General features: G+C 35.1%; 1 protein-coding gene across 11 annotated transcripts in view; it reads left to right on the plus strand.

Annotated features, from left to right (window-relative positions):
* Nucleotides 1-19,160, plus strand: part of nAChRalpha4 (nicotinic acetylcholine receptor alpha4) — a 186,700-nt gene that overhangs the window by 161,042 nt on the left and 6,498 nt on the right. For all 11 annotated transcript variants that reach the window (XM_011641987.3, XM_089079971.1, XM_011641988.3 and 8 more), the window contains 3 exons: nt 17,654-17,800; nt 18,294-18,452; nt 18,754-19,003. In XM_011641987.3, the coding sequence (XP_011640289.2) occupies nt 17,654-17,800; nt 18,294-18,452; nt 18,754-19,003 (556 nt within the window). The remainder of the gene's footprint in view (nt 1-17,653; nt 17,801-18,293; nt 18,453-18,753; nt 19,004-19,160) is intronic.

The following is a 19,160-nucleotide window of genomic DNA, read 5'->3' on the forward strand; positions in this document are numbered from 1 at the left end:
ATAATAATAATAATTAATATAATAATTAATATAATAATAATTAATATAATAATAATTAATATAATAATAATAATAATTAATATAATAATTTATAATTCAATAATATTATCCAATTATAAAAATAGGTTTTAGATCATATAAAGACCAAACAATTTTTTTTCTGAGATATTTTATAGAATAGATCAAATTATATATTTCAATCAGGCTTTATTTTAAAATTTCGATCAAGACGATCCCTTTCGCGCAGTTCATTTGAAATACTCGAAACTTCGAATGCGACATTTCTGCTTAAAGTCAAACTATAATCACATCGAGATTGTGCAAATATGAAACTAATCCCCAAACTTCTCATCGACTGAGGTTTATCTTCAACATGTTGCCAGAGAATCCATAAATTAAACGATAATGAAATTCATAGATTCATTACTCGGATTTTCACATAATCAGAAAGCAATACGGATTAATGTTTAAGTTTAAGTTTTGATGTTGTCACAAAAGCGTAATTATACCGATAATTTTGAAAATAATCTTTAAATTATAAATACCGTTGAATACCTTTCGTGTTATATCTTTATTAATTAATACTCTTATATATACTTTATAACAAATTGTACATAAAATATTTGTTTGAAATATTTATTTAAAATGTATTAATCCTCTTTTAAATTATTTTTTTGTATATACAGAGTGATTCACTTATTTCTATGAATTTTTAATAAACTTCAAAGGAAGGAATAAATATAGAATGCTCGACATTTCTACGCAGCACTCGCATGATTTTCAAGTACTTGATATACCGGTCAGCGGGTCGTCGACGTTTCGATGCATCAATTTCAGAAGTGTTTGTATTCACACCCTTTTGAAAATGCCTCGGGCGACTAGTATGCGACGCGGAGTCTCTTTCAAAGGGACCTCGTTTCAATATTAATGGCGGCATTTGCCAGCTTCGTACTGGCGACATTTAACTAACGAGCCGGTTTCTCCACCTCGCCATTTTTACGCAGCACCACGGCACGATATGTTCCCGACTCTGCTTTTCCAAAACAACCAGGCGAAAGAGACAGGATTAAAGAGCAAAATAATGAAAAACGAACATGTACCTGCACTATATAGCGATAAGTCAGTGTAATGTTTTCACCCTTTCCTTTTTTTAACATTAAAGAGTTCTGTACTTCTATTATACGGTTTCATTAGACTTACATTTGCTTTTAAAACTACACTCATACAGAATGTATCAGAAATTTGAATGTCAATATAAAAAATCATAAACAATTGACTCGTTAAAATAAAAGTTGAATAGGCCAAACTAATATAATTCAATAAAATCAAATCAAATTGTCTAGGAAGTAAAAAATTAGAAAAATTTTTTTTCAACGTTATTATTAGAAAAATTTACGCTATTGCATTTTTTTTACATTTCTGTATGTAAAATGAAAGTTCCTTTCATTTTTAATATATTCTATTCGGAAATATTTAAATGCTTATTCACTCAGATTTATCAAATTCTCGCGAAGGAATATAATTTACAAATTTTCACCGTTATTTTTCATCGAAGTATTTATGAAAAATGATTTTGGGAAAAGCGAGAAATCACGGAAGAATAGGGATAGAAGATGTGGTCGTTTCTGCTGCGCGAAAACGTGGCCTTGCAAAAGTGGCAAAGTGCGACATTCGCTTTATGGAGCGGAAAGAAAAAGACGGCAGCGGCCTTCGCTAGTCGTCCTGGACCCAGTCCAAATCTAGGAACCCGTCACTCTTACAACGAACCAAAATTTTAGAGCCGACAACAAATTCTCGTAAAGGAGCATAACGATTTCGTTGCTTTGCTGTTCACTCGCTCGTTATTAACGACTGGCGACGTCGTTGCGTCAGTTGTCGCGATTCTTCGTTCCATGATGAAGAAATTACAGCGGACGTCATGTCGACAAGCACTTCAGTTTCATCGAAGCAGACTGTTTTTGTTCAACTACATTCTGATCAATTTCGTGTAACTGCAGAATTACGAAAGAAAATGACTCCTTTATGCGCGACAAATCATCTTTTTTATTTTTAATTTGTGCGTTATATAAAAAAAATGTCTTTTCAGTAATTCATAATACCGTAATTTTTTAAATATACATACAGAGAGAGAGAGAAAGAACGATTTTGCTGAAATATCTAAAAATGTGATTAAATATAGATTTAAAAATAATTTTATAGAATCATTAAAATAATTATGTAAGATGCTCAAATAGGTTGCTACAATATCAAAATTTTTTATAACATTATTATTATCACATGTTTAAGTATCCTAATTATTTTGATGGTCTAGCAAAATTACTTTCAGATTTGTATCTGGTCACATTTTTAGACTTTACTTTAACAAAATTTTTCTTATCGTGTACATACGTATAAACTTTGCGATAATATTTCATGCATCAATATTCAGAATTGTAATTATATTTATGCTTTTACCAAAAATTTATTTACATGCTGGGAAATTTAGAACATGTTTGATTTACGGCGAACAAAACTTTAACGAAATTGTCTTGATTGATTTCCGGCCATTTTCCACGGGGATATATCGATCATTTAAATACGGCGTTAGGTATCCTCTCTTAAGCCTCGTTGAGCCTCATAAACCGGAATCAGCGCGAAACGCAGTCGGATAAAAGAAAAGAAAGAAAAAAACCAAAGAAGAAGAAAAAGAAGAAGCACACTTCGATGAGAAGAAAGGAGAACCGAGACTTCGCTATTGTCTGCGGCGATTGTGCTTCATATAAAGAACGCCCGCAATATCTGCACTTCTGAGAAAAACTCGTTTCGCAGTCGTAAAGCGTGAAGTTTTGATGGAAGGGTAGAAAGGACTCTCATGACTTTTCTACGATCCCAACGTGACTTCGTTGGATATGTTTCCACGAGCTGTCGCGATACATTTGTCACCGGGAAGTTAATTCCTTCCCGCGGTAGAAATCGGAATTACGGAGAGAAAATGCTCCTGTCATAAATTAGACGTGTTCGAAATCTGTCTGCAAAATGAAATTTTCACGAAAATATGGAAAATCGATTGACCTGCCACCGGCTTGAATTTTGCGCGTTGTAACATTGATTGATTAATGGATGATCACGTTAAGCATTTTAAAGAAATTTGCCCTCGAGGAATTAAATGTCGGTTTTCTTAACAAAGATCTTAGGCGATAACAAACCGATTCGATAACAACCGCGTAATCTTTTTCAAGCCGGATATCAACGCTGCCATCATTTCATTTAGAAACAGGGGACGGGGCGCTTCCTGAGTTCCCGATTTAATGCCAGGTCCGCTCTAAATATGGTTGCCTCCTTATCCCGAACAACTAAATTGGAAATTCCAGCCGGTAGATGCAAGGCGGAGGTAGTGCTGGGAGACTTCCGTTCGCCGACCGCGAACCCCGGCTGTTCCTGCGGGAACAGAATCCAATTTGAGCGTAGCACGATTTCCGAATCGCGATACGAGCTTGCTTAAGTGCACTGATCGCGTCGTGCATCTGTGCTTAAAATCGGGACGAAGATACGATTCACGATATTGCTTAAGCTAAAAGGAAAAAAATAAAAGCGATTACTATAACTTCAAGCGATACTTCTTCACTGCTCGGCTGTCCGATAATAATGCAATTAGTATAATTTAAATACATTAATTATTTCGAAAACCGAGTCTTAAAAGCGAGATCTAACGCCACATACGTCGCTTCACAGTGATAGAGATTAAAGGAGCAATTCGTACAAAATTAAGTTACATTAGAAGACTCGCCATATAGAAGACTTACAAAGCGAAAGTTAATTCCATTTACGTCTTTATAATGGTGCGAATTCTACCGTAAGATTAATCGAATATGTCCAATTCGCGCCCATCCGTTCTTCATAATCCTTTAAAAGCGGAAGCCAATCTCATCGTTAAATAACTTTGCGAATAAGGAATTTCCCGAGCGGTTATCTGTCTTCGCTTATCCCGCGGAAACGTTGGAGTCATTTTTCGCGCGCGGGAATGATATACGAGAATCCTCGCGCAGGAGCCGAATAATAATCGAATTTAATTTGCGCGGGATGGACCGGAGATGGGGAAAGGGGAGGGAAGCTGGAAAAATGAGAACGGCGCTGAAAGCCGTGCCGCGGCCGGAAAATAACTGCGACCTCCGTATGGAGACCATAATTACCCGGGCTTTAAGGTCGCTCGTAAAGTCGGGCTTTACGATCTCATCTGGCTGCCTCGCACGCGCGCGAATACTCTTCCACATTCTGCGTCTCGTTATGCGTCACGCCGTTATTTCTTACAGCCGATTGACAGCCGGCACCTACCTTCGCGCCCGTTCGAGCGAGTAATGTCCTCGGAAGCTATTCGCGTCAATTTCGACGAAACGAATTTCTCGAGCGCGAATTGTCGTATTTTCCGTATCTATACTCGTACAGACAAAGGTGGAGACATCGAAAATTTACATAAAGGTTCAAATGGCTATGTACAAGGGTCGAATTGTCAAAAAGCGAATATATATATATAAAACATTAGAACTTAGATTCTTGAGCTTCTTTTAACAAGTTCTTGAAATATTCTCCGGAACTGTTTAAACTTTTTGTATTTTTAATTGAAAGTCAAACGATTAAATTAAATGAGAAATTACAAGTGTTCTAAGTTGTATAATGTTCGAGTAGAAGGTGCCCGTGTAATATATAATGGATACATTCGGGGAAATGTATTTTCTACTACGAGTGGGTTTATTACGGAACTCGTAGCGAGCTTGATGCTAATAGCACCGGATATCTTCCGCTAACGTCAAGACAACGCCGGAACCGCGGAAGAAAGATTGGCATAAATCCCTGGCGACACGCAACGATGCCAGGAGCGCTCTATTTGCTCTCCCGAATATCCATCAAAATCCCGTATACCGCGGATCGTAATGCATGCGAGATGCATCAGCATGTCGAATTTGAAGGCTGCAACGTCTGCATACAAAAATAAAATACGCTACGGGGTGTATAAAAATTAACGACGAAAGCTTTGGTGAAAAATAACATTTTTAATACAAAAAAATAACAGTTTGTCAATATCAATACGATTTTTATATAAAACAACAAAAGTTTAATGAGTTCTTGCAATTTTTATTAAGCTTTAACTGAAGTTTATTCAAGCATATTGTATTAATAAGATACTAAAATACTAAAATATAAATTTAATATTAATAAATGTGATATCAAAAATAAGTAAAACTGTAAAAAACTTTTTGACAAATAATCTTATTAATTGAATTTATTTTAACAGAACTTTATTTTATATTGAGTATATACTAATTATTTATTTATATTTTTAATTTTTTATTTAATTTTTAAAAAATTTAAATAAATTTAATTATAAGGGGTAAAAAGGGTAAACTTTAAGATACTTTCAGTTGAGGACACCTTGTACCCACTCATGAATCTCACATCTAGTTCAGAAATAAATGAGAGATATCGCGAATACTGAGATGGCGGAAGAAATCGAACTGAACTCTCTCGTCTGAACATCACTTTCGTTTCCTCATTCTCGTCAGGCAGGGAGATAGCTCGAGCTACTTTCGGTCTAAATTGCTACCCAAGCGAGTGAACAATTTTCAGTGCGAAGGGTTGGAAAATAAAAACGAACGGCAGAAACGCTACCTTTTTCAACACATAACAGATTTATGGTCTGAAGCACTTTTTATCCGCGTCCCATTTTTGGAATCATTACATATCTATAGGTAATATCTAATGCCCTACTTCAATTCGTGTTCACTGTTCCAAGTAGCACAGGATATTTGCCGATTTCACAGATCGAGGGAAACGAAAATGAAGATACGATATGCAGATTACACGAGTATATTTTGTGTTAACTGGATTAATACTCAAAATGTTTATCAACATATCTTTTCGATAAGTCAAATATTTCTTAAAAATATTTTAAGAAATTTATTAAAATAATAATTTTATTTCTCTAATAATTATTAAAATTAAAATTATTAAATATGACGAATTTTATTCTAAATAATTATCTCCTTTTCTCTCTTGTTCATATTGACATATATATATGTCTAGTCTTATTTGTGCAAATACAGCACATTTCGCATTTAATTAATAGAAACCTCAATTATCCCACTTGACCCCGTAACGAATAAGCTCTTGGATCGCAGCCAGATTTCGCTTTTCGGAGAAAACTTTCTGGTCGTCCGTCTCGCTATCGAGCAAGTTCCTTGGAGCTCGGAGCGAATGATAGCGCCGAAAATCCGTGCGGAGAATATAGCTATAGGTGGCTACAAATCCTTACGTGCACTCGCTATCGAGGTTTATCTCGGATTGCGGTTGACTGGTACTATCCCTTTCCGTCCCGTCTCGGCGCGCAGGAGGACACGGCAATCCTTTCCGCGATAAGCGAAAACTCGTAAGGGATGATCCCATTCCTGCTGCCTGCAGAAACGTCACTGTACTCCTATGGAAGGTATGAGTTTTCCGAAACGCGCAGCTGCGCGCCACACACACGATATTGTACTTTTGCAACGTGTACGTGCTCCGACTTGCCACGTGCTGCGCTGTGTCGTAATATGAAAACGACAGAAGCGTGAAATAACTTAATACAATTGAATCGATCATTGCAAGAACCATACCAGAGCGATAACTTCCTCCCGCGAACATGCGTAAGAAAAATTAATTTATTTCTAAAAAGGTTGTCGAATTTAATAACCGAATTTAAAAATATGTAACAGTGGAACACTTTCTATCAGAATTATATCACATTTCTTTTTGACTTTTAATATATTTTCAAATATCTTCTCAAGTCTTCTCAATAACTATTTATTTTTTTTTTTGGTATTCAAATTTGTCATGTAAAAATTGTTATACAAATGATATATAAAATGGATATTTTATAGAAAGATTTCTGCTGGAGCTATCTAAAAATTTGGCCAGGTATGAAAATAATTTTGTTGGATTATAAAAATAATGATTTAGGATGTTTAAGCATGATAATACTGCGCAAATTTTTAATATTCTATCAATAACCAATCTGAATTCTACGTAATTATTTATTTATGTCTGATCAAGTTTTTAAATATTACAACAAAACTATTTTTTCTTTGCAGAAATATCCATCTTATAGATTTGTATAATTGTTGTATGTAAAAGGATTTGAATATAACAAAATGAAATTATTAAGAAGATTTTGATATTTGAAAAGAAAATAAAATTCGAAAAAAATGAAATAATAATCTTACAAATTATTCTTTACAACATTATAGAGAACGAATAAAGTTTCGTTGCATTTTATTTATTAGATACTTAAAATCTACATTTTACACAGTAGAAATCAACGTTGCAACACAAAACAAAGGTTAAAAATGTCTCACGCTGAGCTTCAGAAATCCTTTGAGTCACCGGGCCATTAAATTTTCTCCTACTTCTTGACGGGACTTGGCGAAAATTATGTGAGTGCTTCTCTCGTTGCAAAGGAATTGAAGAAGCATTTTATTACTCGAGGAAGAAGTTCGTTTGAAATAAATGCTTATAGTCGTGTTTCTTTTTGCATAAAGAATTTGCAAATATAAAATGAACATTTCCCGAAATATAAACTAAAACGTTTTTTTTTTTTATTGCTTTATCTCGTTTTTGACACAAGCAATATATAAATCAAATATAACAAATATTTCATTACACGAAATAAAATGAAATTAAAAAAAACTTATAAAACTTATAAAAAATAAGTGGATCAATAATTTATAAAAAAAAAATCATTCTTTCTAACAAGATTAAAGTATAGATATATTATTATAGATGTTTAGTAAATTTTTCCTTGAAAAAGAAAAAATATATATATCTATTTTTTTACACTTTATATTTGTACACTTGGAATTTTATATTTTTCTTCAACAGCAAAAATTGGTAGTGCACTGATGTAATAGTCAAAGTGTACACGAGCCATTTCGAGGCGTAGCTTGACAAGATCTCTAATTTATCATGTTAATACATTTGCGTAAATATTAATATGGGTGGAAGACCGCGCGTTGAGGTCGATGACTCGCACGAGTAATCACTTGTCTCGCCTTACACGGGGCTTTTCTACTTTCGTTCAAGTGGGCAATAATGATATTAGTCTGGCAAAGTAACTGGATTTTGTCGTCTTGCGCCTCTCGCTCCTGCTTGCTTTGACTTACTAAAATAACATTAGCGTTTATATGAGGCACTCGGGCTGATCTTTTAATGAAAGTCATTTGGAATGCAATACAGCATTAATTTTAAAAGAGAGAAACGTATCAAGCGATAGGAAAAGGTAGATAGGAAAAGAAATTTATGCACATCAGACTGTGCTCAAAAGTATATTGCAAATCATAATAATTAAAATTTTATATAAAATACATTTTAAATAAAACTACAATTAATAATTATTTTATAATTAAAAGCATGCATAAATATCTTTTATAAGTTGGAAATAATATCTTTCATTAAAAGGATTAACGTAACTTTCTTTTAATTTATTAGATTTTATGAGATAATTTGCAAATTATTGCTTGTGAAATTCTCTGCTAAAGCGTCGATGAAACTTTCTAATTGATGGCAAGGTGCAATATATACGTGCTTGCGCTTCATAGACGTGATATTTCGCGTGTGAGATGCAAATGGATGTTCGTAAATGGTTCGAGATAAAATCGTCGGGGTTTTACAATCGTGATGCATTCGCTGTAAATACTGACTCTTGCATTCCTGTCTGCGCGGCATTGTCTCTCGGGGAATCGATGTGTCTCGATAATTTAACCGTCTTAAAAGGGCTTTAACGGCGCCTGAAAGTGGAACGCGCGAATCTGTTCTTTTTCTCGTTGATGCGCACGATAATGTGATTTACGGCGATTTATAACGGGTACTAAAATATGCGCGAAAATTTACGAACATGGAGATATTAACGTCGTTGTAAATTTAGTGCACGATTAAGGCAAACAATGAGATTTATCGACAAAATTTATCTCGTGCAGTGAATTTATTAAATTGCTCGCCTTAATGTGAGAAAGTCATTAACTTTTAAATATATATATTATATCTTTTTTTTTTATATGCAGGTATTAGTTCTTTCTCTGGGATTCTGTTGTAAATTATTTTGTCGTTTTATATACGAATACGTATCGTCATTATTTTATGAAATCTTCTATATGGCGAAGTCGTAAATTCTAGAAGAAGAGATAGAAAACGAATTTTATGACGCAGTGTATCTTAATATTATTGATTTTATGACGCGGTATATTATTGCTTGATTGATTAATAGATACAAATAAATTCTGACTTTTTCCAATAGGAAATTTTCCACGGTATAATATTTTGTGAATAGAATAATACAAAACTCAAACAAAATCTCGAAATAGCAAATTTTGTTAAACGAGAAGGGGAGAGAGCAAGAAAGAGGAAAGAATTTATGATAGGTAATTTATGATAGGCATGTATAATTTTAACATAATTCAAAAATTATTCTCACAATTGTTCTCATTGTGGCTTTAAATTTATTTACGATAGCACAAACATTTCAAAACAATTCAAATTAAATTATTTATAATTTATTTCTTCAATTAACAATTCCTGATTTATTAATAATTTTTAGCGGATGCTTGTTTGTTTATTGATGTTTGGTTGTTGAAATTTTTGCATTATTGGCGCCGAACGCACGATTTAGCTTCGGAGCTTCCTTTCTCTTATATTTCGCTTATGTTCCTTGATATCTGACTCACTCCTGTTCGTCGAGTGCCTTTTCCGAGTGGACAGTGATGTCGTTACTCTTGCTAAGTAAATTTCATCGCCTTGAGTGCCGCTCTCTCCGACTTGTCACGCTTGTAAGCGGCAACGACATTCCAGCTCGTGTCAACTCTCTCTATTAAAAGTTTGGTTCGCGCGACGGCGTCTTTATGTCAAAACGCGACGAAAGGCGCGATGAGGCGTAAACGTCGATTCACTTTCAGGGAGCTTAAAAAGCGTACTGATAGTAAATGTCCATAAAGGATATCTATATCTCGGCGCTTGATGTAAAAGAAATAAAAATGTATTTATTATTAACATATTAACATGTAATAAGTTAAACGTGATAAAATACAAGAACACGATTAAAAGAAACAAATTCTCGTTCGATAAAAATGAGATCTGGTAAATCGTGGTTTCATTTGAGACAATTTGATATATGCATACGATATAATCTTAAGATTTTTTTTTCTTGAAAATAAATTGTTAATGTTATTCCAAGATGTAATTATAATGATCATGCTATTTTTTACGTAACAAAATCCTCACGGAATTATTTGCTAAATAAAAATGAGAACGAAGAGAGAATTTTACGTATACATATATTAATAATAATAATAATAATAATAATAACGTTTAATATTAACATTTAATTATTTCAATAGTGATATTTTCTGGTTGATATTCTCTGAAAATTTATGGGAAAGATCTGGCGATAAAAGTATGCGCTAGAAGTATGCGTACTCACATTCGTATGCGGAATTTCTTACGAATCCGATAAATGGCCGATTCGGGTTAAATTCGAGCACAGATTGATAGGGCAAAAAGATGAGGAATAAAAGATGGTACGTTCTTCCCCGAATAGCCATCGTTCTTCTTAGATGCCAGCCACAGTGATTGAGTAACTAAAACGACGAAGCATTTCTCGAAACCGATACTGGCTCGTGACAAGAAGATTTATGATAAATGCGGATGAATAGCAAGCAATGCTCTGTCCATTAGCAGTGTAAAACCTTCGCGAACCCCAAATTAATCTTTGACTACGACAGCGTAATTTTAGCAGCTTGTAAGAAAAAAAATAACGTACCATAGTAACAAACGGCCAGACGTGTTTTGAATTTTTCATTAATTAAAATATTAATGAAATTCAATTTTTATGCCGCCGGATATAATGATCTCGAAATATATGCAGATACTGCCACTGATATTCTGTCGGCATACATAAAATTTTTACGCTCAAACAGCGCATTGGTTTTTTCATGAAAACGTTGCGTCGCATTAAATGAGATTACTAGATCTCTATCGACGTCGCAATAATACTCACGGGATGTACAACGAGAACACGTTATTAAATATTCAATGGCGATCATACGGGATTTATTACCTCACAAGGGACCAGCTCGAAAAACGTTATTGCCCGGCGGCGTCCAATATGACCGGAACCCCGGCGTGGAAAAATATTCTGAACAAGTTTGGAACTCAGTCGGCGCATCGCCGATCCGAAAAATGAAGGAAGCACCGTTACGGGGGGAGGGGGGGGGATGAAAGGGAAGCCGATACATCGTCTCCGGCCGAGCAACGTGGACAACGCGAATGGAAAAAGAAAACTGAGAGCGAAAAGGACGAAAGGAGAAAGTTTCTACGTGTCCGCGCTACTGATAGGACCGCATCCGAACTTTAAACAAGTTCGAAACTCGGACCCTGGCCGCGGGGCCCATCACGACGTCGATCGACGCATTAAACGGCGAACTTTTGCGATCCTTGAATCGCGAGTTCGCCGTTACTATTTCCTTTTACCTCCCTGTTTTCTCTCGTACAGTATAAAGTACGAGGTGTACCAAACGTGTATTGAACAACTTTGTTTCCACATCTCTTTCTGTAGGAGGTTTTTAAAATCACACATTTCACCCCCCAGATATTTAAACTTTCGTATTCCCGAGTGTCGGAATTATTTTCTTTTAATATGTCAATATGTTTAAAATGATTATCTATGCTACGTTTTAATCTTGCGTAAAATTTTAATATATATATATATATAAGGTAATATTTAATATATATATATATATATATATATATATATATATATATATTTTTTTTTATGGATATTAGGACGCAAAATAAAATGTTCATGTACAATTAAGTAATCAAGATAAATCCTTTAAAATGTTTAATTTAAGTTAATTTTACAATCGAAATCTCTCGTCGCTCTTATTGATTTATTTCCATACCGTTTGTATGTCTTATATTTTCAATCATGGTATAATGAATTCCATTGCAACTCCGAACACGATGCAATTCCCAACGATGTTGCGGCGGTCGATAAATAATTTCGTTAAAGACCTCGGGACCACACCAACCGGAATGCATTAACCTGAATTAATACGTTTACGTTTCATTTGCGAATTCAATATTTGCCAACGGATAATAACGGATACGCGCGCATCAGCTAATATGGACACATTCCTTACATCGTCGGTGAGATTCCACTCAGAAACAAAATTTGGCATGTTACGTTGTATCGGTTCCGCAATGTGATCATTCGACAAACAAAGATATTCTCTTGCGTTTGTTTGGAAACTTTAATTAAACTATTGTGTAGACCCTCTATACCGCTAATAAGAAGCCGCAGTTTGGTAACTTTAATTTAATTCAAACGTTAAACACTTGGTTTAAATGAAAATTCCACACCGTAGCAAGGAAGTTAATTCTATTTGAATGCATTTCATGTGTTAAAACTTCTTCTATAAAGAATCTCATCAGATCATCGATTTTTCCTCGAACATATTAATGAATTAAAAAATTAATTAATTTGATAAAGAAAAGAATCCATAATCAGTAATTAATTAATACAACGATTAAAAATTAAAGAGTAGGCAAATTAAATGATAATATCTTATCTCCTTAGAAATTCAATAATACTTTTTAAACATACTAAAATTCAGAGTACGATAAACTTTTTACTTCGTACATCGCGATAAAATTAAATTAATGCGAGGACTAACCGTTTATTATAATATTATAATGTTAATTATATTAAATATTATACGCGTGATTTTCTTCGAGCAGAAGTATCAGGGAAGGATCTTTTTCTTCCAATAACACAACGAACAATATGCTTCACAAGGTGCGCCATAATCTCATGGTGCTCGTCTTCGATAACGCCGGTAACTTTAATCGCTCTTCCGCATCTTCGAGCGGGATATAACGGGATGATAAAAAAAAACGAAGTTACGCGGCACTTATCTGTCCCTTCTTCTCGCTTTTTCTTCCGGAAACTTTGTTGAGAAGCATCTCACGGTCCCGTGCCGCGGAAACTTACCGTTGCAGTTCGGCCAGGCGAGACGCAGGCCGGTAGGTGCCTTCCCTTCCGGTCACTTGCCGGCCTACGTGCTCCAGATACGTGATACGCTTTTTCGAACGTGATTACGATTCATGCGGTCGCCGCCCCCGAAGATGAACGGTCGCGAGACAGTACGTGCCGGTTGCACGTGAATTCGAATAAAGTGGGTCACAGGCCCGCGAGAACGGTCCGGGAAATCCCGCGAAGAAATATTTCGATTTGCCGAAGGGTCGTGGAGACGTTCTCGCGACGGAGAAAACGCGCAAACGTCGGAAGCGTGCTGGTGTAATGCATCATGCCGGATGTAGGTTACATCCTGCTTGGCCCGACCTGGCTTAGAGCCTATTGTAGTTTCGCAGTCATGATCCCGTTCTTCGTTTCTGAGAACTTACGGCTTGTCCCGGATGGTGTAATCGCTTCTTGATTTGTGTAGTTTTTTTTTTACCTTATCGAATTATCGAGGAAATAACAACGGCGCAGCAATAATGATATGGACATATTATTGTCGCACCTCTCATGCATGCTCAATGCACGCTTTGTAATACAACTGTAAAAAAGCTTAATTGATGTAACTGTCACAAACAATGTTATTAACGTTTACCATGTTTGAAATAACAATCGTGAAAACAAAAAATATCATGAGAACTTTTCTTATTATATCTGTTTTACTGCAATTATTGCCACACGATTCTACATTTGCATCTCTTTAACTCCGATACTTTTTCCTCCGCGATCTTCCACATTTATTCTTCATAAACTTCTCTCCGTGTTTCCCCTTTTTCTTACATTTTTTTATAGTGCTTTTCTGTAGACCCTTGCTTCCGTCTCGCACAACATTCTTTGCTTCGTGACTGATGGCCGACGATGATGAAGCGACTTGGAAATTTGTACGACGTCGCTTCCCCAGCGTGACGCGGCCGATTTACAGCGGAGATCGAAAGCGTTCCCCTTCGACATACATACGTTTCATGAAAGAACCACGTGCACGATTTTACTTTCCATATTAGAAAAACTTTGCGTATAAAGGCAAGGTAATCATTTCATTTAAAGGCAATATAATTAAAGATACCGTATCTTCTCTTAATGATACGCTTTTTTTATTGTTAAATCCCCCCAATGATGAATAATGTATTTTAATTTCAAACGCAAGAGAATGTAAATTGGCTTTAAACACGTTAGCTTGCAAAAGCGCCGCGCGCCACGTAACGAGTGGAAGAGTATATTTCTTCTTCTTCTTAGATACACACTGGCAAATGCGAGCAATGGACTACGCGCATCCGAGACTTAATGGTCCTTTCCTCGGAGAATCGGTAGAGGAGCATCCTGCGATTTCACGATTCATTCCACGTCCGCGAACGTCTTAGAACAGCGAAAGGCTTTTTACTCCCCGGTAGCTCTCGAATTTGCAATATTTCTCTGGATTACGCGGCCAAGTCGAGCAAAGACGAAGCCGAGCGCGAGATGAAGATTGCTTATCTCAGGGGTGGATTTGATCCTCAATGAGAGAAAAGGAAATAAAGAAGGGAAAAAGGAAAAAGCGTAACAACCATCTAGCAGCCATCGCGAGTTATTATTTTCAAGGAAATATTTGATATTCGTTAGCTTTTAGCTAGTTAAAGAAGATTCTCATTTTGTGAAGCTATATTAATGAAGGCGGTCTTTTTTAATGATACAATTTGTGCATGAATTTCTATGCACTGTTGTGTGCATTATAAAAGTTTTTCTTAATTAGATGTACAAATCTCTGAAAGTTAAAACACTATGGAATAAAAATATTATAATAAAAACTTCATTGTATATAATATATACTATATATATATATATATATATATATATATATATATATACAATCTACCTTAAACATATAATAATATAATAATCATAAAAGCAGAGTTTAAAAAAATCCTCTTATGCAGGAATTATTTTCTCGACGAGAAAAATATAAAAATTATTTTGCTCGTCCTACGATTTTATATACATTTTATATACATTTTATTTACACAGATAAAAATATACGAGGTTGCAATAATGGTTAAAATAAATTACATTGCCCGAAAGAAAATTTAAAAATAAATATAATGTGAATAATGTCGGAGCGCGGATGTGACGCCGAAATATTTGAAGCCCACCGATTTGGAACTTGAAAGCGAGTCTCGAGTGTCAGCCATTATCAACGTGGAGGACATTGAACGTGTTTTCACGAGGCGATATAGACTGGTGTCTTAAGACGCATACCGGGCAAATCGATGATGCGATCTACTTGGACGACGAAGAGAGGAACGGCGAGGCTCCTCGAAGACGAAGGAGTCAGCAAATTGGCGAATTGGGCTGACAGCATGCGGGCCGTCGTTTGAGTGGGAGCCACGTGTCTTCCATTCGTGTCGTATGTCTGTTATATGTGTGTGTGTGTGTGTGTGTGTGTGTGTGTGTGTGTGTGTGTGTGTGTGTGTGTGTGTGTGTGTGTGTGTGTGTGTGTGTGTGTGTGTGTGTGTGTGTGTGTACATGTATGTGTGGAAACCTCCTAATAGCTTCGGACACGGCAAGGATGCAATAGGTGTGACACATTAATCAGTAGCAGCGTTCACCGAGGTTGGGCTTCAGCCACCCATGGAGCTGAATCCTGAGATACACCGCGTCTCGCTTGGATGTTGCGCACTTCCCGTGATTGCGGACCTTGGAGAACAAATAGAAAAGAATGCCGCTCGCTCGAGATATCGTTAACTCGCAAGCTACGCGCGATTGAAAAGAATTATATATAGACGTGAACATCGCGCAAAATTTTTCCGCAAGCGAAATAGCAATAGCAAAGCTTTATTTTTTTTTTAATTGTTAAACTTAAGCGGGCAATATTATATATTGTTATAGAGTCTTAATTTGAGATTTAATTGTCGAAATGTAATAATATAAAAAATTAAAGATGTATGAAAGGGAATGGCATCACACTTTGTCGAATTTCCTATCTCATTGGAATTTCAGAAGAAGATCACGATGCCCTACTTAGATCGACGTCATTATAAATTTCCGTTAAGATATGCACGGGATTCTGCTTCTGTGTGGCATCCTTGGCAGCTAAGCGTGAACGCGTCCTAATCTTAATCATCTATACAATTGCATACATATTTCTACAAAACTTCTACTTTTTTTTATTAAAAGAAAAGTTTTTTAATTATTATTTGACATACTGAAATTTATATAAATACAATATTAAAAATTAAATACAAAATTAATATCTTTTGATGGTATAATTAATATACTTAAAATATACGAAGAGAGAGAGAGAGAGAGAGAGAGACAATTTATATTAACAATTTAATAAAAATTTTCGATTAAGCGTTTTATTAAATATTTAATAGAAATAAACTTTCTTATTAATTTTTATAAAGTTTATCTTGAAATTAATAGCAGTGAGAGTTTTATCGGAACTGCCTTTCTTCTCACGTTCCGTCGTTCGAGATTACACACTTAAAGTGAAGATGGCTTCGAGAACGTCTAATACGCGAACATTATGGCACATTTTGCCGGGAATGACTAACGCGCGAGCTCGTCGGGAATGATAAAAAGCGAACAGACATGAAGATGGAGAATTTACGTCGCCGCAGCGACGTAGTCCGATAAATGATTTGAAGCTCGTGTCAAAGGAAGTGGGTCCAATTTAAATCGCGGCCTGTCCTTTGCCCAGCGGACCAACCAAGATCTCCTATCTGCGTTATGAATAGTCTCGTGAGATTTGCATTCCATCCTGCCTTCGAGATCAGTTCTGGTTGTATGTTATGGCAATTCGTCTCCGTTTACCGAAAATGAACTTCCAACGAATTAAATTTTAGTACGAATTTTAGTACGAATCATAAGATCACGAAATTATCGAGATTTACAAAACAGAATGCATAGCACAGTACGTAAAAAAAAATTTTTTAATAAATTAAAAATATAACTGGATTGAAAATTTTCTTAAAAATTTTATTCGCTGCAGAGAAATCTGAAAACTCTATTAAAACTAAAAACTCGTTCCATATTCTTAATATGATATTATACATTGTTATTTTTTCGAGAACTAGTATCTGTTAAATTAACAAAGCTCTTTACATCGCCGAGTTTAAAAAGCTTGTGCAGTTATAATTGCGGTAGTACAACTCCACCATGTGTACATCGGAGCCGTGCATAGGATGCTTTCTCGTCTCCGGCTTAACGTGGATTAAAATCTCTCCTGTAATGAAGCGATGTTTATTAAAACTTTAATTAGAGCTTCCCTCCCGTTAAGTGTCATAGCCAATAATTTTACAGTCAGTTTCTAATTACCCTTGCGAAACGAATATAAAATTTATTAGTTTTAAATCTAGTATAATCGGACATTTAATGCAAATAGCTGGCTCAGCATTTTTAAACTAATATTTACATTATCGCGCGCAACAAAATTTATTACTATATTATGATCATCAGCAAATAGTGTGTAGTATTTAAATTTCCTGTTATTATTTTAAAAAATAAAGATATCTAGTGACAATAAAAAAATATACCTATATAATACTATTATATATCTTTTTTATAATATATGATTAAACTAACTCTTTCTTTTTTTTCATTTTTCAGTATATGTGTTACCGTGGTCGTTCTCAATGTTCACTTCCGTTCACCACAGACGCACAAAATGGCACCTTGGGTGAAGAGAGTTTTTATACATATTCTTCCGCGACTTCTAGTCATGAGGAGGCCTCAGTATAAATTTGAAACTAGCAGGTTGGTGTTGAATATAATTATAAAGATATAGATATTATTCAAAAAATTTATTATTTATTTGTATTTTATTACTTGAATTGTAACATAATGACAAACTAAATTTTATTTATTTTCATTTCAATTATTAAAGAAATTTTTATCTTAAACTTGTTTATCGATTTATTTAATACTAAAAATTAGGAAAAATATTAAAAAAATAAGTTTTTATTAAAAGAAAATCAAAATCATTCCAATTTTAGAGAAAGAAATTCTTAGATAAAAAATAAAAAAAAATTTAAGAGAACCGTGTCTCTTTGCGAAGCACTAGCAATAAAAATTGCAATCAGGGATTTCGTTACGCGAAGATTGCGTCGTAACAATAATGTTGCACATACTTGAAATGACTTTACGTTGAATGCCGGTCTTGGCAATAATCACCAGCCAGTCATCCGCTGCTCTTTCCAGAACGTGGCATCCGCATTAAAATTCTGCGCCCGATTGTCTATGTTTGCAGGTACACTTCCGGCAGAGTGCTAATGAGGACCGTCAGAGGAAAGGAGAAGACTTGTTATTATCCTTATCATCCGTCGACTCAGGAAGACAGTGAAGAACATCTCACACCCAAAAGATTCCACAGCCGTCCTCCATCAAAAGAAGACCTGTCGCCTTCCAGGTATTTATAACAATACGGAATGCTTTGTAATTAGCTCTTTGATCCTTATATTACTTTATTTCGCCAAACCATTAATGATTCATTATTTTGAGAAACTATAAATGTAAATACAAATTTTTTGCTTTAGAAATTTTTATTCGCATAAAATAAAGTTATAATTATAAATTTGAGCTTAAACAAAATAAGATCATAAAATATTTTCTTTTTCATACCAATATCAGTTATGAAAACGCTGCTCGCGATATTAGAAGGAACAAGAAACATATCTAACAATATTTTCATTATCATGTAATCACTTTAGCCTTACGGACGGCGCGAGGTTTGGAGGCAGCTGCATGATTCACGGCCCCCCCTTACCACCGTTACCATTACACACCGAATGCGAAGATCTCTCGGTCTCCGGAGACGCCGGCATAGAAGAAGTCAAGAGTCCCGCGCTCCGAAGCCCGCCGGCCTTCTCGCATTCTCGTTGTCCGCCGGAAGTGCACAAATCGTGCATCTGCGTGCGCTTCATTGCCGAGCACACCAAAATGCTCGAAGACTCGACTAAGGTAAATTTATTGAAATAAATATATTTCTTATAAAAATTTTATTTAAATTATTATTTTTTTTCCCCTAATAATATATACATATGTATTTATTTATATTTATATTTATATATTGTACATGGGACATTTAAATTAAGCGCAAAGTTTCATAAGCTTTTCA

The sequence above is a fragment of the Pogonomyrmex barbatus genome, unplaced genomic scaffold (assembly GCF_055798465.1).
Source record: "Pogonomyrmex barbatus isolate J1 unplaced genomic scaffold, ASM5579846v1 scaffold3, whole genome shotgun sequence".
In the NCBI taxonomy this organism is placed as follows: Eukaryota; Metazoa; Arthropoda; class Insecta; order Hymenoptera; family Formicidae; genus Pogonomyrmex; species Pogonomyrmex barbatus.